The sequence below is a fragment of the Mustela nivalis genome (genome assembly GCF_964662115.1).
Source record: "Mustela nivalis genome assembly, chromosome: 8".
In the NCBI taxonomy this organism is placed as follows: Eukaryota; Metazoa; Chordata; class Mammalia; order Carnivora; family Mustelidae; genus Mustela; species Mustela nivalis.
The window spans coordinates 113824872-113846722 of NC_139027.1; the positions used below are offsets into that span (position 1 = coordinate 113824872).

Below are 21851 nucleotides of genomic sequence, written 5' to 3' on the forward strand. Positions count from 1 at the left end.
CACCCCTAGCCCGCAGCTGGCCCCTCGCCTACCCCTACTCGCTCTGTCCATGCGTAATTCATAGTGTTTTGGCAACTGCTTATTTTCTGAAATTGCCTAACCACATAGTTGAAGGCATGCTTGTATAATTCAGTTATTCTAAAAAAAAAAAAAACCCGAAGTCCCTTCTTATCCTAAGGAGAGGTCCCAGCCATAGACATCTTTGCTCTCCATGCAATTTTGGGAAATCTGCATCTTCTCTCCCAAACTGCACTTGGCCCAAGGCTCTGCAGATAGCCTTGGTGACTGCTGGGGGAAAGCCTCGATCAGTTAGGGGCTTCATCAGCCCCCTCTCACCCCACTGCCCGGTTATAAAGGAAATCGTTCATGAATTCAGTCATGAATTTTTTGTAGAGAATTCTTTCATTTTGAGGCAGCTGTGGAGTCCGTGTAGTGCCGACATAGAAAAAGAGAGGAACCAAGCAGGATGTTTAGACTTGATGTTTTCTTCATGGTGTTCTCTGACGCTCCCTATTCTTGCCGCGTAACTACCCTCTCCTCTACCTCTTCATGTTCTCCCTCTTGCTACATTTTTGACAGTTGTGATTTAGTTAAGAAGTAAATACAAGCTGTCAGTCCTTTTTTCAACTCCTGATGGTCTGGATACAAATAATTCAGGATAAAGCAAACAGGTAAAACTGCACACGGCCTAATCTGTTCTGGACTTAAGAACTAGGGAGAACCAGTATTCTGGACAAAATAAGACTTAGGAAAGTTCTGTTGAGAAAAATAATGACCACAAAAGAAATCTCATAGTGACCGAGTAAAATCTGATACCTACAAAAAGTCGGTTGATGAATCAAATCCTTGTATGTAACCTAACCAGGGAAAGTATATGAACTATACATGAAGTAATATCAAGACCAAGTGAAATGGAAAACATTTGGAAAACTTTTACAGCATTGCTTAGAAAGTTGAACCAGGAATAAAGTAAAGCTGGCTTAGTGAAATCTCCAGAAATGCTTTCTTTATGAAAATCCATTCATTTTTGCATACATTTGTTTAAAATACTGGCTCAAGTATACTGGGGTCAGAATAGTGGGGTCATAACGATCCTCCAAAAGGATGACCAGAAATTAACTCAGGAAAACGTAGGCATTTCATATATTCCTTATAGCCAGCCAGTTAAGAGAACCAAAGCTGCTGGAGTCTAGGAAAAAGCAAGACTTGGAAATGGCTTTTTTCTTTGAAAAAATTTGAAGGAAGACAGAGATGTTCTTTTTGGCCAGAAAAACACATTTTAGCTAAAAATATCTGTGCTCTCAATTTAGCTCTAAACTAAATGTTCCTGTACCTTGGTTTGTTTAAATACCCCGTTTGTTCCTCAAGCTGGTAAACCAGTAAGGTCATGTGTTGGGATAGTTTCTCTGACCACAAAAATAAAGTAGAATTTATTTCAGCAGGTAGTGTAAACTCTGAAATATTTCTTTTTTTTTTTTTTAAGATTTTATTTATTTATTTGACAGAGAGAAATCACAAGTACACTGAGAGGCAGGCAGAGAGAGAGAGAGAAGGAAGCAGGCTCCCTGCTGAGCAGAGAGCCCGATGCGGGACTCGATCCCAGGACCCTGAGATCATGACCTGAGCCGAAGGTAGCGGCTTAACCCACTGAGCCACCCAGGCGCCCCAACTCTGAAATATTTCTTGAATGTAAATTACAATGTCACACTTTACTGATTGCTTAATTCTTTTTTAAAAAGTGCTAAAATACAGTTAGATGCTACTCAAAATCTCAGATGAGAATCCTGTTTGATATTTATCTGAAGTTATATATAAAACAAATTGAGTTGGTTGAATTACATTTACTATCAGCTCATGTACATGAAAATGGCTAGATTTTTTCATCTGACTCTTGTTTTGTTTATATCTGGAAGACCTCCCCAGTCCAAGTTGGGATGATGATGATGATGATTTTTTTGGCTTGTTTGAAAGAAGAGGAAGTGTTGGTGTGTAAACTTTGCATTCCACAACAGGACAATATTTTAATTTGTCACTACTGTCTTGGTGGTAGCTGGGTGCCAAAATTATGCATGCCAATCCTGCACCAGAATTTTGGCCTCTGTCCACAATCAAGTAAACTGGTGTAGGAGCAGCTCCCCAGGCTTTTATTTGGTATGGTATTAAATTGTGGGAGGAAGACGGCAGGAAATTAAGCCAGACTATAGGACTTTTGGCAATTCAAGTGGAAAATGATGCTTTGTTGACATCCAGGAAGGTTTTTGGGTGGTGGGGGGGGGGAGGTATTTTTGTGCTTGTGTATGTAGTTTGTACAGTACATTTACTGCAGTTGTTACTATAGCTGTTACCAAGTTACAATAGCCACTTTTACAAGCAACCTTAAGAATGAAAGTCAATTTTAATAATCAATTGAATTTGTATAAGTTTCCCATTTAATGCAGTAGAAATTTAGAGGTAATTTTGTGCCAGTTGTTGATTTTAATACATAGGAATAATTACATTTGATTTCCCTAAAATTGGCTAAAATAGATATTTAAAATTGATCATAAAATAGTTGTAGCAACTGTGTAATTATGCAGATGAGATTATGTAGTCCTTTGCTGAAAACTGTAACTGTAAATACTGGGTGAAAGTAGAAGTTGTAGGTTGAGATTAAGCTTGGTTATTCAGCAGTTTTGCTAGATGATGGGGCTTTTTGCTGTGTCTCAAAATTAATTCAGTTATGTAAAAGCCAAGCTCTTTTGCTAGTCTTGAGGTTTCTTCATATAACATAAAATAAATGTTAGAGTGTGGTGTTTAAGTGAACTATTTAATTATTAGAAGGGAAATAATTCCTTTTCTTAGAATTAGTACTCTGATTCCTATCAGATGTCATATTAAAGGAGAGCTAATAAGATACTTGGATAATGATTGCTTAATGAGAGGGTTGATATTCTACAGCTATTTTTAGATTTAGAACATTCTTTGGCAGTGCTAGAACTGGATGTATATGCTTTAAATAGATCATGTTTATTCTTAGACACAAATTATTTTGATCAAGGACAGGATTTTCTCTAGTGCACAGTCTTAGGTTTTCTAACTGAAATGGTAGAGTTACAAATAGGGAATTCTGTATTCAGGTGATATGAAACCACATTGACTGGTGGTCTTGTTTAATATGAATATTCAACATTTACATTTTATCACTGATGTGAGGGGGATGATAAATAGTTCATAGCAAACATTGAGTCTGGATTCTTGGCCCTCATAGCAGTCCCTGTGGATCAGGTTTCTCAGTCTCAGCCCTAATGATATTTGGAGCTGGACAGTTATTTGTGAAGAGCTGTTCTATGCATTACATGGTGTTTAACAGCTCTGTTGACCTCTACCCACTAGATACCAGCAGTATCACTCCCAGTTGCGACAACCGAAAAGGTCTCTTGACATTGCCAAATATCCCTTGGAGGGCAGAATTGTCTCCAGTGAGAACTGCTGCTGTATATTACCTTGACTTGGAAGTGTAGTTACCTGAGCAGCAGTGTTGGTTGAATGGTCATTGCGGAGTTGGGTATGTGTTCATGGAGAGGGAAAGGGAGCAAAGGGGAAATAGAAGAATGAATAGCTATAAAAATTACTTTATGGTTTTTAAAATAATGTAGAAATACAAATAACCTTTAAGCTGGTAACTTAATGAAATGCAGGGTAAAGACATTGGAATTGGTTTAGGAATATTGGTGAATTGGGGCACAAAATTTGGGGGAGGGTTTGGAGAAGTTATGTAGAATCTGCTCTTTGTGTCAAGTATGTGTTCTTCCTATATATAAGTTATATAGCACTCTTTCGAATTGATACTGTACATGTTTTTAAGAAAATCTGTTATCTTCCCTCAGGTACTTAAATTAGGGAGTGGTAAACAGATTGTTTTGGCTGGGAAAACAACCAAGAAATGAAAAATCAGCTATGGAGATAATGTGAATAAGAAATCAAGGATTAGGGGTTTAGATTTCTGTTAGTAATGGAAGTAATTCCAAGTCAGGGACATGAGGAAGAATTTTTTTTTTTTTTTTTAAGATTTTATTTATTTGACAGAGAGGGAGAGTGCACTAGTAGGGGGAGCAGCAGGCAGACAGAGAAGCAGGCTCCTTGCTGAGTGCAGGGCTCGATCCCTGGACCCTGGGATCAGGACCTGAGCAGAAGGCAGGCGCTTAACTGACTGAGCCACCCAGGTGCCCCTGAGGAAGAATATTCTAACTGACATAAAATGTATTATTAGGAATACAGAATCCAAAACATAGCTTAGAATACTTAGGATTTTGAATGAAATTCAGACCGTACAAAGAAAGTCATGTATGTAGGATCAATTAGAATCAACAGGGTTCGGTAATAGATCACAGAGTTGAGACTTTAAATTTGAGTCTACAGAACTAGAGCAATGAAAGTCCTATGGTTAATACAGAGAAAATTTGAAAAAAGAGTGGTTTATGGGGGAGGATTTTTTTGGTAAGTTATTAGTTACATTACTTAGAAGCAGAACCTGCATCTTGTTGCAGAACATGACTAGTTTGTTTCAGTGAATGGTACTTAAGTTCTTCAGTTGTTTCCTTGTTATTAAATTTGTAACCTTACTGAAGTAGACTCTTGAGCCAAGTTTTTTCTATCTGCAGTTGTTTTTTTGCTTTTGTTTTTGTTTGGCTTTTTTTTCCCCCTCCATCATAACATGAACCTGGTTGTGAAAGATAGGTCGAATTTGGAACAGCTGCTTATCAGAAGAGAAAGTTTGTAACAAAATCTTAAATCCTTTAAAAAAAAGTGTTTGGACACACTTGTTTTGCATTTTTTCTGGTCCGTACACACAGAATAGGTTTTAATATTAGGTCTTAAATATTTCTAGGTATTTCCTAAATAACTCAACCTTTATGTAAGTTTTCTGAAATCTTTTGTTCATAGTTTTGATTTATTTCTTTTTGTTTTTTTTTGTTTCATTTTTTAATTTGTTTCTTGGTGGCAGCTATCTAGAGCTAAGTTTTTTATGTATTTTAAATGACATCTTCTCTTTTTCTTCCTAGCTCAACATTGTAAAATAAATCCATCAGAATGACACCTTCTCAGGTTACCTTTGAGATAAGAGGAACTCTTTTGCCAGGTATTGTAAAGTTTTAGTTTAAAACAAAATTTTAAATGAGTATTTTCCCCATCTTGATTGTCTTAAATATGCTATTTGTTATTACAGTAGGCCTCATTTTTAGATGAAAATATCTTTAGGACTTCTCTGATTTCAGAAATGTGCTTGGAGTGTAATAAGAAGGAAAAACATACTTCCCCAAACAGTAAATGTCTTAGTCTCATATTTTCCAAGAAGGCTATGAATGTATTTAATTTTGCACAGGATGAAGACTATGGGCTATGATTTTTAAGTACCATGAAAATGAGGGAAATTTTGCCAGTGCAAGAAGTTGGTGAAATATTTGGTTAAGATAATTTTGTTTCCTATTTGTAAATTTTTTGGCTTATTGTATTTTTTGCTGTCTGCTAACACAGTGTGAAGTAATTTTAGGGTAAATAGCATATCAAAATAGTATCAAGCCTGAGGCATGTATCTCCTTATTTAATATACTCACCAACTGGCCAGTTCCTCAAATCTGCTACATTCTTTCTCTCTTTGGGGCCTTTCTTAAAATTGTTTCCTCTGTCTAGATCTGTGGCCTCCCTTCTTCCCTTTAACTCTGCTTCACTCCAGCCCTGCATTTAGCTAGGTTAGGATTCCGGTGAAATTAAGGGTTCTAGGACTTTTTGTAGTACCTACAGATTTTATGGAATTATTTGAGTAATTGTGTTTATGGATAGATTGTCAGCTCTGTGAAAATGTGACTATTTTTTCATGCTGAGTGCATGTACCTAACACAGTGCCTGACTCAGAGCAGGAGTAAATACATGTTCAAGGAATAAATAAATGATTAACTCTGTATGTCCAACGTCTTTGGCCTAGCAGCCATCAGAGTGGCTGACGGAGTGTATATTTGTCCCAATTCAAATTCTTAGCCAAGATGATCTGGTAGAGAGCTCTCATTTCTGGGCAGGATTCTGCAGATTGAAAATTGCTAGTCAGCTGATAAGTTGGCTCACTGAGGTCCAGAGCTCACCTCTAGTCCAGTGTGTAGCCTTCTCTGTGGAGAGAAGACTGCAGAGCTGTATCATACCCTTTCAGGGAATTGTACATAGACAACTTAAGGTAGAAGGAGCTGGCCATGTCAGGCATATGGACCAACCACAAAATTAGCCCTAGAAGGGTGAGCTTGGCAAGGTCTTACTCTCAAGGACTAGAGGGAAGATAGTGGTGGACGTGAATGTAAGAGAGGACTGTGTGCACAGCAGTGTGTTTGACTCTGGGAATGAATATTTGTATTTAGCAACAGCCTTTATCTTTCTTTTTAATCAGAGAAGGTAGTGATAACTTAATTACAAAACAAAATCTGGTTGCTCTAAAGGATTGGTGAATATTTTAACGTGAAATCTCTTTATATAACCACTCCATTCTTGACAAACATGTATTTAGAACCCCCCAAACTCCTGAGTGATTATTGCATTTGAAATTTCAGTTAAATTTTAGATAGTCCAACCTTAAAAAATGCTCATGAGGGCAGTTAAAGCCAACTACAATTTTGGTTTTACTAGAGTAGTGCGTAAAAGCCACTTGGAATGTGGAGGAGTTTGTCTTGCACTGTTCACTTGGCATCAGTTCATTATCTTTTTCTCCACGAATTTTAATAATAGTAATTCAGAATATATCACTGTGTAAGTCAAAGACTTCTCCATACTTCTATCCAAGAATTTTTTTTAAAGATTTATTCATTTTAGAGAGAGCATGTGCAAGCTGGGGTGGGGGCTCGGGGGACCGGGTGAGAGAGAACCTCAAGGAGACTCCCTGCTCAGTGTGGAACCCAAAAGAGGGCTCAATCCCATGACCCAAACATGAACCCAGCCAAAACCAAGAGTGAGATGCTCAACTGACTAAACGACCCAGGCACCTTGTAGACTTTTGCTGAATGCGTATAATTCAGCAAATACAGGTGACAGTTGTATTTTGGTTTGTCTATTGATGAGAAGCGTTCAGATAAAACAATAGTCATTATTTAGTAAGGAGAACTGATTTTTCAGTAAGTCTTTGGAAGAAGTTTTGTTGTTGTTGTTGTCCCATTGATAATTTTCTTAATCTTTAGTTTGTTTTAATAGCCACTGTTTGAGTTCCTGGAAAATAATGGTTACTATTTCTCTAGAATGCTTCTTTGCATTTAGTGTGGGCCTTTTTTTTTTTTTTAAGATTTTATTTATTTATTTGACAGAGATCACAAGTAGGCAGAGAGGCAGGCGGAGAGAGAGGAGGAAGCAGGCTCCCTGCCAAGCAGAGAGCCTGATTCGGGGCTCGATCCCAGGACCCCGGAATCACAACCCAAGCCGAAGGCAGAGGCTTTAACCCATTGAGAGACCCAGGCACCCCTAGTGTGTGCCTTTTTAAATCAGAAGCTGCCTGGGGCGCCTGGGTAACTCAGTGGGTTAAAGCCTCTGCCTTCGGCTCAGGTCATGATCCCAGGGTCCTGGGATTGAGCCCCACATTGGGCTCTCTGCTCAGCAGGGAGCCTGCTTCCTCATCTCTCTGATTGCCTCTCTGCCTACTTGTAATCTCTGTCTGTCAAATAAATAAAATCTTAAAAAAAAAAATCAGAAGCTGCCTTGAAGACAGGAACTGTGGCATGATCACTTTGTCTTCTTGGTGCTTGTTATTAGCTCACTTAAGTGGTTGAACAAATGAAGTAAGTTCACCCCTATCCATCCCTCCTTTTCTTTGGTTTTGGTTCTGTAGAGTTAGGTCAAGTTAAGAAGTCAGGTATTAGTGTGGTACCTAGGTCTGAAACATGTCTCAGTGAGGCTCCTCCATCTCTGCTAGTGGGGGCTCTGCATCTAGGTGAACTAGTGCAACTGACTGCTCTTTTTTGGCTTCCTAAAACTACAGTCTGAAATTTCCTTACTTAGCCCACTATAACTGGTTGTTCTCTTTCTTTAGGAGAGGTTTATGCCATATGTGGGAGCTGTGATGCTTTGGGAAACTGGAGTCCTCAGAATGCTGTGGCTCTTCTTCCAGAAAATGAGACAGGTGAAAGGTAAGAAGGGTAATAAAAGGTTACAGAATGATTGTGACACCCAGATTAGAAACGTGGAGGGTTTCTAAGATACCTTCATGTAGTTTTTCTCTTTTAATTTTTATGATAGTTCTTGCTTGTGCATAGAATGAAGTAGTTGTACAAAGTTGGTTGTTTAAAAAAAAAAGTTTCTCTGTTTCTCAGTTTCCCACTTCAACCATTTCAACTTTTGGCTGGTTCTTTTGGTAGTTACCACTATATTTCTGAATAACAGCATTATATTGCTATTTTTTATTTTTTTAAGCTTTTTTAAGGTATTGTCTTTTAGCTTTCAATATATATTTATATATATGGATACATCTATCTATCTATAGGTATATATATTTATTTTTTTAATTTTATTTATTTGAGAGAGAGATCAAGAGAGAGAGCACACCAGCGGTGGTGGGGGAGAGGCAAAGGGAGAAGGAGGAGCAGGCTCCCTGTTGGGCAGGGACTCTGACACAGGGCTGGATCCCAGGATCCTGAGATCATGAACTGAGCTGAAGGCAGACACTTTACTAACTGAGCCACCCAGGTGCCTTTCGGCACAAATTCTATTTTTTTTTTTTTTAAGATTTTATTTATTTGAGAAAGCAGGGGGAGGGGCATGGGGAGAGTGAGAAGCAGGGTCCCTGCCTATCAGGGAGCCCAATGTGGTGCTCTATCCCAGGGATCATGACCTGAGCCAAAAGCAGTTGCTTAACTGCCTGAGCCCCTCTCCATACATATTCTTAATAAAAGATCTGATTTTTTCTTTAGTCTATAAAATATTTTTCTAGAGCAGAGTGTGAAACAGGTATTTTAGCTAATATACTGAAATGAGTTTGCAACTGACATTAAATAGAATGCTAAAGTTAGTGTGGGTGTATTGGTGCATTGCACTGTTGAAAGAAGGGCCTGGGTGCAGGTTTCAGTTCCACAGTTAACTGCAGTCTTGGGCAGATCTGATTTCTCTAGGCCTGGGTTACCTCATCTGCATTGTAAAGGGGTTAGGACAAAATCAGTGAATATTAGGGATATTTGGGGCATTATGGGTTGTCAAGATGTATATGTGGGAGGTAAAGAGAGAGGAGATCTTAAACAGTATACAAATACATGCAGTGCCCCTAGGGAGAAACACCAGATTACATATTATTAAGCTCAACTTGTTTTCCATGTAGAGCATGGCTACTGAAAATGTGGCCTGTGGGCCAGTGCTAGGGGAAAAAAAAAAACAAAAAAAACCTTTAGTTTTTCTAATAATCAGTGCATTATATGAAAAATACATAAATTAAGAGCAAGCATTTAGAAATGTTTATAGCACTTTGAGATCGTTAGGGCATTCATGTATGTCACCGTGGACTCATCTCTTGTTGTGCTAGATACATAGATCAGACGTGTTGGTTACAGGACAGACAAGCAAACAAAAACTGGTCCTTTGCAGCAGATAGCTTGAGGAGCACTGATGACAGAGCAAAAGAAAATAACAAATACAGTACCATAACACAAATCAAGGAAAAGGAAAACGGACACCTGGGTGACTCAGTCAGTTAAGCATTCGCCTTTGGCTCAAGTACCTCACTGGGCTCCCTACTTAGCAGGGAGCCTGCTTCTCCCTCTGCCTGCTGCTCTCCCTGCTTGTGCTCTTTCCCTCTCTCTCACAATATAAATAAAATCTTAAAAAAAAAAAAAGTCTATAGAACATCCTTTTCCTCTTTGCCATGATTGGGACATATTTTCTCAGCCAGTTCGCAGCTGTTTTTATAAGTGAAGTTGATAATACTGGAATCACAGAGGAATGAAATGTTTATTCCCTTCAAGTGGCTATTTTTTCCTTCATTTTCAGTTCAGCCATTGCTGTCTGAAGTAAAACCTTATACCTTTCTGAACTTGTTCCTAAAACACACCTTGCTGTGAACGTTTGAGCTGCACTGTCACCTGTCTTAAGTCCATTTCAGCTAGCCTGATCAAAGTTATGTGAACAGATGAGATAACACTTAACTACATAACTTGAAGGGACCAGCCACTTTACCTTGCTGACATGCACTGAAATGTAATTGATTGACATATGGCAGATAAACAGTGTTTCCTTCCTGAGAAAGGAAGTAGATGATACAAGAGGATACAAAAACATTTGCCTTGGACACCGTTCTTGTGTTTTAGAATTGTGTCTATTTGGATTTCAGTGTCTTGTGCATCTAAGCCCTTTGCACAGAGCTCTTTTTCAGAGTCTCTTAAGCTTCTCCATACCTGTAGGCTTATAGTGACAAGAGCTCTGTTAGGATTTTTTTTTTCAACTTACAGATAATTTGAAAGTCGTGGTATTGTTTCCTAGTAATGCAGAAAATGTGGGTCACTTGTGGTTTTATTTGCTCTTGTAGATTTTACGGTATTTGGGGGGAGGATATGAGGGCATTCAAAATAAAGCAGGTGCACTAAGACTTGTTGCCCCTCTTTCCTGACTTTTCTTGAATTTCATCAGATTATATTCATTTTTGATGTCATTGAACAGTTCCGGTTCATTTTTAACTTTGCAGCATTTACTTAGGAAGGTAAAATAAAAAACTCATTGCTTTGCTCTCTGCATCTCTTTTAACCAGGGGCTCACTTAGACTCACTTGTGAGGGATTTAACAAATACACATGTCTAGATCCTACCCCTGGGGAATGAGGAATAGTGCATGAGAGAGGGATCCCATACATTTTCAGAGCTTCCTGCTAATTCTGCTGGTCACATCTGAGGTTGGCTTCACAGTATCTGGCTGACCGATTTATGAATGAAATAGTACTAGAAATTTGCCATTTTTTGTAGCAGAGATGGGAAATAATTTCACCTTAGAGTTGGTAGAGTGTGCCTGGAATGCTGTGTTGAAAAGGACTCTGAGGCTTAACAGAGAAAAGTAGTACGGATGCCTGTGCTGAGCATTTGCTGGTCTTGCTTTATAGCAGTGGCCCTCAACCAGTCTTCTCTCTTCACCTATCCTGTGCAAACTCCACATGACCGGGCTCCACCCAGACCTCTGGAATCAGAGTTTCTCAGCGTGGAACCAGGGCATATGTATTTTATTGCTACTAGATTAATCTAATTGTTGACCAGGGGTGACAGGTGGTTGTGGGTATTTTGTTGGGAACCCAGGATTGAGTCCGAGTGAAAATAATGCCCTAAAGCCTGCCTTGGCAGAGCCAGGTGGGAAACAGTGCTAGCCATCTGGTATCATGGAAGAACATTTGGAGCTGATGTTTATTCACTAAACTATTCATGCTGAATTAATGTTTGGGTAATGGTCTATGACAGCGGCTCTCAAACTTTAGTGTTCATCATCAAGAGTCACCTGGAGGCTTGTTAAATTACGGATTGCTGGACTCTCCCCCCAGAGTTTCTATAGTAAGTCTAGGTGTGGCCTGAAAATTTGGATTTCTAACAGTCTCCCAGGGTGATATTCATGGTCCTTGGATTATACTTTGGATACCACTGGTGTGTGATTAGAAGGTAATAAAAATCAGTTACAATCATGAGTTGTAGTCACTGCTTTCACTTGAGTCAAAGCTTTAGAATAGCAGTAGACTATGTTAGCATAGCATAGTTCAGAGCAAGACATTGAGTTGAAACAAGTAAGATATAGATGCCAATTGTTTGGCCAGGGGATTAGCCGGAAGCTGGGGAAGAAATCAGGACAAGGGACACTTGGGAACGTGAATATAACTCACTTGCCTCAGCCCCAAAGCCTTTTAGCAGCCCTGTAACATCTCTAACTAAGTGGAAAGTCAGAAAAGATTCTAACTCTCACTTCCACCTTTGTGTTACTTTTTCTGTTTAAAATACTTCTCCTTGTCTTTGTGTGGCTGGTTCCTTCTCATTACATAGGACTCCGCTCAGACTGTTCTTCCTCATTGAGGCCTCTCCTCCAAAACTTGCTGTCACGTCAGAAAGGTCAAATAGCCCTTTCTATGTATGTTTGGTTATTTGTCTCCCTTCACCAGAAAGCAATCTACTTGAAGATAGGGCTCTTTCTGCTTTATTCTTCACTGTGTTCCCAGTGCCTGATGCAGGGTCGCCCTGGAGTATAACTCTGTGTAGGAATAAACAAGTGGTATTGGTCACAGACCTTGCTGGAGGGGTTTTATGCATTATGAAGTCTATGCATTGTACTTTGATATTAATGCTTCTGCTCTTTTCCTCACAGCATGTTGTGGAAAGCAACCATTGTACTCACTAGAGGAGTATCAGTTCAGTATCGCTACTTCAAAGGGTGCTTTCTAGAACCAAAGGTATGTTTTCTTTATCTCGTTTCCAGTTTCTTTAACAAACTTACTTCTTTCAAAAGCAACTAATTTAAGTTTGGAAACATTGAAAGTAATGCGAGTTTGTTTTGATCAAATAAGGGAAACCGAACTCTAGATTAATGATATTTTAGTGCTAAAAAGCAAGCAAGTAGCCACTTCAGAGGCAGACGATGTCTGCAGTGGAATTTTTAAGACTAATAGTAAGTATATTCTGCAGTATTCTTGTTATGAGATTGGTTTTAATGATAAACGAGTGTTCTCAGTAGCTGTGCTTTTTCTCTAACTTTTGTAAAGTAACCAGTTAAAAGGGTTTTCTTTTTGTTTCATTTTTTAATTCTTATGTGGTATAAATACATTTGAAGGAGTATATAGCCAGCTTTAAGTGAGTAATTATTTTTAAAAAATTATTTCATAAAAGCCATCTCTTAGTGGCTGAGTTTGTTTAACTCCTATCAGAACTGAAGTAATTCCTCTTAGATTTTTTTTTTCAACCATGGTGTTGATAGAGTAGGATCTTTTCTGAAGGCCTTTGGAGTATCTGTTAAATCTAATCTGCTTGCTCACAATGATTTATTATTTTGGGATTGTTTTCATATTTGGAAAAGAAAAAAGTTGATTCTTTCCCTCTTATTTTAAAGATGCTTATTTCCTGAAAGGATTCTTTTCCTTCAGATTTTTATCTTTGAGTACACTTAGGCTGCATGTGAGCAGGGGTTTAGGCAGGCATCTAGGAAGCAAAACGTGGATTAAACCGTTTTAAAATTTTTATTTCCCTTTGGGATCATTGAATACTTGTTACATGTGAAAAATGCAACCAGCCACTGTTACCTCATGCTCTTAGCCACCATTATAGAAAAGAAAAAACTGACAAAGCCACTTCAGCTGTCTTTTGCACCTATTACGTTTCTTATTCCAACAATATATTGTAAATACTCAGTAATTAAAATTACATTATGGTTGATCGTTGTGTTGGCTTATCTTGACAATAGTCTCATTTTAATGACTTAATATCATTTATTTGGCTTAAGGGTTGTGCATTGTGGCAGAGTTTTTCAGTTTAAATTGAACAGTTGTGCAGTGATAAATAGGTCATAGCACTCATGACATTGAAAGTTAATTTGAGGATCCTGGTATGTGAAATTTGTAATACGTGAAGTCAACTAAATTTTACGTAAAGGGGCATTTGGACAAGACAAATCATAATGAATCCTTTGGGCATAGTTTTCTAAAGTAAGACTATTGTCAACATAGATAAATTAAGCCAACCTACAGTATTTTCCCTCTTCATTAAAGTGTAACCAAAAGCAGCAAATCAGTCCAAACTGCCTTCTGAAAAAATTGGCAAGAAGTCTGCTTACAGTAAAAAACAAGTTTTTCCCCTTGTAATACTTGCAAAAGTTTACAGTATGTGTTGGTGAGTGTGTTTCTTTAAGTAGGTGCTCTGTATCGTGTACACATGTACCGTGTGATGCAGGGGCTGCCATGGTAAGTATGTTTTTCATGGACTAGAGTAAATAGATACATAAAATCCCATGCATATAGCTAGAGGTTTTTTTTTCCACATGCCAGCTTAAAGTGACACTTCTTTTCTTTTAAAAGTTGGTGGCGCTCTTTAAATGACACTTAATTTTAAATAGAAATAATTATGAAACTTTATCTCAGTTGTGCATTGTCAAATGATAAAACTAATGTGCAAAGAATCTTAAATTGTAAAATGAAATTATTGGAATATATATTTTATAAATATAAAGAATGATAGGAAAGCAAAGTAATTATGAAACAGTGAAAAGCCTGAAATGAGTAATAAGATTAATTTTGCTGAGGTAGTCTACCCACGCATTAGTAGAGCTTAAGCTAAAAATCTTAGGTCTTGTCAATTGACCTTCATATTTCAGTTTTTTTACCTATAAAATGAAGGGTTTGGACCATGGATTTCTTAGGTCCCTTCCATTGTGAAAATTTTATTGCAAATAAAATTTTACCATTTGTATTTTCTCATTTTTTGCTCTTTCTGGCATATTCTTTTTAGCTTATAAGAGTCCCTTTACTTAACTTTTTATAACTAACTGTTGTCTTCCACTCTGTAGAATTAGAATGAGGTGTTAATATGTTGATTTTAAAATAATTTTACAGGTGACAAATCAAATACTATCTTGAACATAGCAAACAAAGGTTGTAGGTAATCTTGGAATGAAAACACAGGTGGGAGCTGCAGATGGTCCCTTAGTTTCACATCTTCACCAGAGATAATTTTTCAGTGTGAACATCAATTAAAACATTTTTTTTTTTTAGTCCATGTCCATCCTTCTATACTTGTGGGCAGAATTAGTGATGTAACCTGATGAAATGTTAGCCAATTTATAATAATGTTGTCTTTGATTTTCCCTTCATTTCAGTGGAAATAGCTCTTTATTTTTTAGTAACTTCTGTTTCTAATTTTTATAGGTGTTCACATTCACTCATAATTAGATTTGTTATAAACCCTTATTTTGTTCTTAATCTCCCTTGATTTTTGTTTAAATTCTTTAACAAAAGAATCAGTCATCTGTGATAGGCAGATCATTGTTTATTTATAGAATAGCCCAGGTATCTTATTTTGCTGAGTGGTTTTCTTAATGAAATTCTTCTGTATGCTAAATACCCTCAGCTGTTAACCTCAGACTTGAACCATCTCACAGATATCTGTCTGCCTAGCTTCTTCACCTCCCACTTTAGTTACCCATAAGTGACTATTTTTCTTATTAGTCTTATCCAAAATCGTTATTTTTAAATGAGTGTTGGTCTGGCTTTACCATCATAGATGCAAATTCCTCAGAGCCCCTTTTACATGCCCCCCCTTTTTTCAAAATGTGGAAAGACAACAGTAAAATTTTAGACGTTTTATTTTTCATGATATTTGAAAGCAGTGATACAACTTGACTAGTTGACGATTTTGCTACATGTTTTGTTCAAAACAAAACAGACCAAAAACCTCGGTCTACATGTTGTTTCTCTCAGGCTTGATATAGCTAGCTCAGTGATGTTGATCATTGCTTACGAAAGCAGTCATTATACTTTTCTTTCTTTGCAGAAATAGATTACTTTGTATTTTTTTAATATGCTTAATAGTATTGATAGAGTTGTTTCACAACTTAACATACATTTTAGCAATCAACTGATTTAATATATGTTAAATTGTGAAACAACTCTATCTATCTATTAATGGAATAATGTCTTAGACTGATGATGTTACTTTTTTCTTCAAAGATCCACCTTGCACTTGACTCCAAAGTGCTTAAAATTGTGGCAGCCTTTTATGGAATGAAACTGCTCTTTTTTCTAAGATCTTGAAGAATGAGTTTATTACATTTAGCTTGTTAAAAAGGATTGCAGGTTTTGGAGTCATTACTGAGATTTTAAATTTTAAGAAGTTCAGTAAGCTAAAATTTAAGATTACCTTCTAAAGTTTGACAAAGTAGTACCATTTTGAAAGATAACTGTATTTTAAAACTTGGTTAATTTTTTTTTTTTATTTTAACACTTTGTTGTACCAATAAACATGATTTGTAGTGTGAACACTTATATACCCAGTTAGAAGTCATCTGTTGAATCAGCTCTTTGGATTGCTCCTCGAATGCCCCATTCAGTTCAAGCCTAGGCGGTTTTATGCTGTGAGTGGGTTTGCTACTAAAACAGATGAGGGTAGAGTTATTAAAATACTATTAAAATATATTTCCTGCCGAATATTTTAACCACAGGGCTATTCTGACATTAGATGTAGATATTGTAGTCAACAGTTTGTAAAGATCCCCTGACACTGAATTGATACAAAAACAAAAATAAACTCTCCTTTCTTCTGTCCACTTCTTATCGTTGCTGGTATTTAATACTATGTTCCTGGCACCTTTTAAAGTCACCTTTGTTTAGTAACTTCTGTAACAATGTAGAGCTAGCTATACCATCTTTGTAGCAAAGAGGATTATTTTTTTGGGAAGGAGGATGTGCAGGGGACATGAGAGGAATGGGGGAAGATTATAGGTTAGACCTTTCTGGATACTGTCTATTGCTAAGAAACATTGTTCCTTTTTTAACGTATATATTGTATCTTTTGAGGATCAGAAAGTTTGATGTTTAAGAAATTCAAAAAAATGTGACAGGAAAGTCGTGATAAAAAACATCTAACAGATATAGGAATAAAACTATCTCCATGTTTTAGTGTAAAGGAAATGAAATTCACTATATTTAAGATGAGCAGTTTCACAGTAAAAAAATTTTAAAAACATCTGCCCAGTTTACCAACTTATAAGTTGAACCCTTAAAACAAGGAGTTATTCAGCAAGAGAAAATGAGGATTTGATAATTATCCTATTTGCTTTATGATTTGAATGAATAGCAAATGCTGTATTAGTTTTCAAAGTTCAGAAGTTTGCAAGTTTTAAAAAGAATTTCAACCTCTGGTTATTTTTAAGTAGAATATCTCTTGCATTTAATTACTTAATGTGCTTAATTTGTCTCATCATTTAGCACATTATTATTAATACTGAAAGCTATAAAATGATATAGAAGAGTATTTAATACCATCTAAAGGCATACACAGTGTATAGAGAGCTTATATGTTCTGTGCTTTTTAAGAGTATGTAATATATGCCTAGGAAAGGGGTTGAAGATTTATGTATGAAAATATCAGTAGTGATTATCACTAAGTGGTGTGATAATGAATGACTTTTGTGTTTTCTTTTTGCTTCTTTGTATTTTATTAAATGTCTTCTGAAGATGTGAAGAGAAATATAAAATACCTTGTAATGTTACAGTTTGAAATTTTGCTTCTAAATTATGTATTTAATAGTTTTATTTTGGCACACAAGTTCAGTTGATTTTTTTAAATAATTAAAATTAGGAAGCATTTAGTTAGTAGTTCAATCCTTTAGGTATACATAGAGAATCTTAGTCAACAGTTCATTTTTATTTTTAAATCGCTGTAGATGTTAACGCATAAAGCTCTATTTTCCCTTTTAGTAAGAGAATTTGATAACAGAAGACAGTATTAGTTTTCACTCTGTATGAGTTTTTGAACTGTAGGGCATAAAGAGAAAAACTAGATGGTAGTTCCCTTTTTGTCAGACTTATTCTTCGAATTTACTCATGCACATGTATTTTCTTTTAGGGTTTTCCTGTACTCTTTAGAAACAATGGTTACTATAATACAAGAAATCTGATGTTCTTCCTGTTATTTACTTACTATAATAAAGAACCTTGTTATGCCCTCTAGTTCCTTGTGATCACTGATCTAGTACTTGTACCTACTATTCCTACTATCACAGAGTATAGGCTTTTCCCAAACACTTGGAGAGTTACTTGAGATAACTTTATTCAGTAATACCTCATTGACCACTGACAACCAGGCATAAAGTATATTTGGTGTTAACTTTAATTTATGGGAGTTTACCAACTAATTAGGAGTACTGTAGGCAGATTTAAGAAAGGATTTAAGATGGTTTTATGTGCCAGTTTCATCTCCTTTTTCTTGTTTACTGCCTCACCGTCCTTTTCTTCCAGCACTCATGTTTTGTGACCTGGTACATCCTGATTTTTGGCATATAATATTGATAAATAACAAGATGAATCTTTTGGTTTCATATTTAGTATAAGACTTAGGCCACAAACATCTAATGGAGTCATGGGTAGAAAATAAGATATAAGAAATTATTGCAGACGTTTAACTTTTAAATTGCAGACTATCGGTGGTCCATGCCAAGTCATAGTTCACAAGTGGGAGACTCATCTACAACCACGATCAATAACCCCTTTAGGTATGGGCATTAACTGCATCTGTTTGAGGCATATGCATAAAGTTACTAATATGCTGCACAATGGCTTAGTGGGATTTAATAAATTTTTATTCTAAAGTTTAAGGTCAATGCATTATCAGTACTGCAAATTTCACTTAGCATATCATGGATCTTTTAAAACTAAACAGTTCTTAATTGCCTTTCTTTATAAACTTTGTTAGAAATGCTTGCCAGGTTATTTTTATTTGGGGGGATTTGATTAATTTATTGTGGAATATTTATTTTCATTTGGAATATTTAACAAAGTTTGCAAAATAACATTCTTCTTGACTGAGCATCCATGGCTTTATTTGATTACTTGCTCAGAGAGCTTAGAGAACATTTGAGGAAAGAGTTAATCCAAAACAAAAATTCTTAAATTTTTAACTTTGAATAGTAGGAGCAATAGAATAAGTTATCCTATTTATTCTGTGTTGTTGTTTTTTTAAACTAGTAAATACTTGAATAAACTTGTATGAATGCATTCAGATTTCTTGGTTGTAGCAGACATATTTTCCTCCTGATTTACTTAAATACCTGCTGGCTATGTTAAAATTGATACTCAGATAGTTGATTTTATTTTGTTCTTGTTTTTTTCCCCCCTAAAACATCATTCTGTTTTTTTGTGCCCAAAAAATGGCAATTCTCTTCATACAAGTATTTTTGAATTTCCTTTTCCTTACTGAGATTAAAATTTGAAGTTCATATCATATGCATAAATTACCCACTTGGATTCATCTGTAGATTCACTCGTGCTGAGAACTGTATCTTTTATTTTCTAGAGAAAATTAGAATTTAAAGATAATAATGGCTTGCTAGTAGCTATCTTAGATTAGAAAGTAGTGAGAGATCCTGCTTTACCCTGTGGCAAGGACATGTCTTGTTTAAACAGATACTTCATTCCATCCTCTTTATTGGATTTTCTTTTAATACATTTTTGATCGTATATTTAAAGTTTTCATGAACAGCATACTATAGAATTATAATAGTCCCATACTGAGGTTGGAAATTATTAGGTATTAAACATTTAAAAAATAATTGCATTTGGAAGCATCTTGCAGTTAAATATATTTCCTTATTATAAGAAATGGGATGTTTGTTTCTGATCTTTTAAAAATTAATTTTATACTTTTGCAAAGCATAATCTCTAAACTTAAGAGCTGCGTGAAATCTACCAAGAATCTTTATTGGGAACTATCACACCTATTTTGACAAATATTTCAAACTTAACGTTTAAAGTTAAACTGGGAAAGGAAGTAGCAGGGAAGATCATTAGTGTTTTACTGAAGAGGGTGGGGCTTACCAGCTTTTCTTATTTAGCTGAAATTTCTGTTAGAAAGGAATGTGCTAGCACTTATTCTTTTGGTAGTTCCTCACAGCTCTGTATATGCAGGTAAGTTTGTGCTGTTTTTGAAGCTTGTAGCTGGCTCTAGAGAATAGTTGGGATTCGAGGAGAGTTACGTTTTAGATAAGTTCAGAATATGCACTACATAAGAATAAGCATTTTAATTGTGCCAAGACCTTTGGTTTAAAAAATCACCCAGGAGATACTGTTGTCTAGCAGCCTGTCATATAAATTGGTGGGTGTAGAGGTTTGTCCCAGTGCCTCTAGAGGGCCTCTCTGAGGAGTTTTCTTTCCCTTCCTTGTAACACCACAAATCATCACCAAGTTTGTAAGAACTTCTACTGTTTGAGTACCTCCTTAAAAGGGAATTCTTTATTGAGGGCTACAATAAATATGCTTATTCATTTGGGGCTGCTTTTAAATTTTAGATTTCATATTTTAAAAATCCTTAAGGTGGGTAATTTCTCAGTTGTGCATTCTGTATAAATCATGAATTTTAACTAGGTGTTTTTTTTATTTTCCTTCAATTCTAGAAACTGAAATTATTATTGACGATGGACAATTTGGAATCCACAGTAAGTGAGACTGAATTTTGACAGTCTTTACTGATACCACTGAGATGTTACCTTTCTTTTCATTAGAAACAGTACAGGGAAATGTTACAGTATGATACTGAAAATAGAGGCTAGATCCAAGAAACAACCACATTGTGTTAAATAGTAGTTTCCAGTATAATTCTTAAGCTTTAAAATTTTATCCTTTTGGTTTTTGACTGGTGACTTAGATCTATGAATTACTATGCTTAATTTAAGAGTATTATACTTAACTGTTAATATATCATCCCCTTTTAACCCCTGTGTTTGGTATTAATGTTTCCAAGCATTCTAGACTCTTAAGTGAGGTTTGTGCAGTTTGTGTGTATATGCACTTACAGTAAAATCCAGATTAAACAAAATGTTCCAGTAATTCTCCTGAGACTTTAAAAATTAATTTATGGTGGAGTAGATGATCCTTTTACTTCTGAATATGTTGAAAATTTCATGCATTCATATATTTTTGTGCTTCACTAAGGTTCAAGTTGTCTTTGGTGACTGGGGTTCTCACAGTAGAATAGTGTTACGATGCTAAACTGCATTTTTGTTTTAGATCCTAAACTGGTCAAAGATACAGAGGGGGTGAGCAGAAGGTGTACTTGCACTGGCCGTGAACCAGAGATAAATTGCTGATACTAGGCGCCTATGTTTATACACTTGAGAAATGTGCACATGCTTTGGCAGTGTTTGGATAGGAATTTTACTACTTTTCCTTAATTTTATTTGGGATGACTTATATTACATTGTAAGGTAGTCTAAAATACTTGCATAGCTTTAGTTTTAGTATTTTAGAGTCTTGTTCTCTTTATTTACAAAAGATATTTATGCTACATGTTTTAGAGAGCTTGCTGGATGGAGAAGTAGCTTTCTCATGTCCCTAACTATAAGGCAGGACATGTCCCTCTACTGTATGTTAATATCTCTGCAGAGTTACAAATGCAGGTATTTCTTTGCTCTTTTGTAGTTGTTCTCTTAAACTCAGCTTAAGTTAGCTGTCAGGATGGAAGACTGTCTTTCCAAATTTGTCCATTTCTGAGAACAGTTTAAAATTAAGAGAGGATAGTGGTTTCTCTTTACTTTTAAAATTTAGTAATTATTGAACCTAAGTTATACCTAAAGAGAAAAACTTCTTTTTTTTTTTTAAGTCTTATTGATAAAAAACTTAGGTCCAAAATGGCTGACAGCTCTCTGGTATTTATAAAAATTTTATGACCTATTTTAACAGGAAACTTCAAGTTAAATAATACTAATACAGTGTTATCACAATCCTGCCATTTATTTATGTCTGAATTTCTAAATGCAAGAATACAGAATTGACTCACAGTTTTGGTTTCAACCTTCTGTCTCAAGCTCCAGCGTTAGTGGTAGAACTTGTTCCAGCTGGGTAGCTCATGTGACCCTTTGGAAGTGTGATAGTGGTCCTCAGTGAAACACTATTAGGTTAGAACCAGTGAGGAATGTGGTATTCTCTCAGAAATAGATGCTGTTACCTCGATAATGGATTCAGTAAGAAATTTTAATTTACTTAAGTGGTTAAATATGGCTAATTGTTAACATTTAACTTTTTTCCCCTGACTTCATATAAAAGTTTTTGAGGAACAAATTTAAAACTACATGTGTGTTTGCTTTGGAGAGAAGTTCCAGTGATATATAAACTGAGTGTATGCAAATGTGAACATGAACTAGAATTG

At 36.0% G+C, this 21851-nt stretch overlaps 1 protein-coding gene across 5 annotated transcripts in view; it reads left to right on the forward strand.

Moving 5' to 3' along the window:
• GPCPD1 (glycerophosphocholine phosphodiesterase 1) overlaps positions 1 to 21851 on the forward strand; it is a 67595-nt gene that overhangs the window by 14496 nt on the left and 31248 nt on the right. For 3 of the 5 annotated variants that reach the window (XM_082744429.1, XM_082744431.1, XM_082744428.1), the window contains exons 2-6: positions 5043 to 5119; positions 8036 to 8132; positions 12316 to 12400; positions 18129 to 18204; positions 20101 to 20142. In XM_082744429.1, coding sequence (XP_082600555.1) covers positions 5071 to 5119; positions 8036 to 8132; positions 12316 to 12400; positions 18129 to 18204; positions 20101 to 20142 — 349 coding nt within the window. In that variant the 5' untranslated portion in view covers positions 5043 to 5070. Of the gene's footprint in view, positions 1 to 3377; positions 3545 to 5042; positions 5120 to 8035; positions 8133 to 12315; positions 12401 to 18128; positions 18205 to 20100; positions 20143 to 21851 lie in introns of those variants that run through there. The other 2 variants (XM_082744430.1, XM_082744432.1) reach the window with 2 other exon arrangements.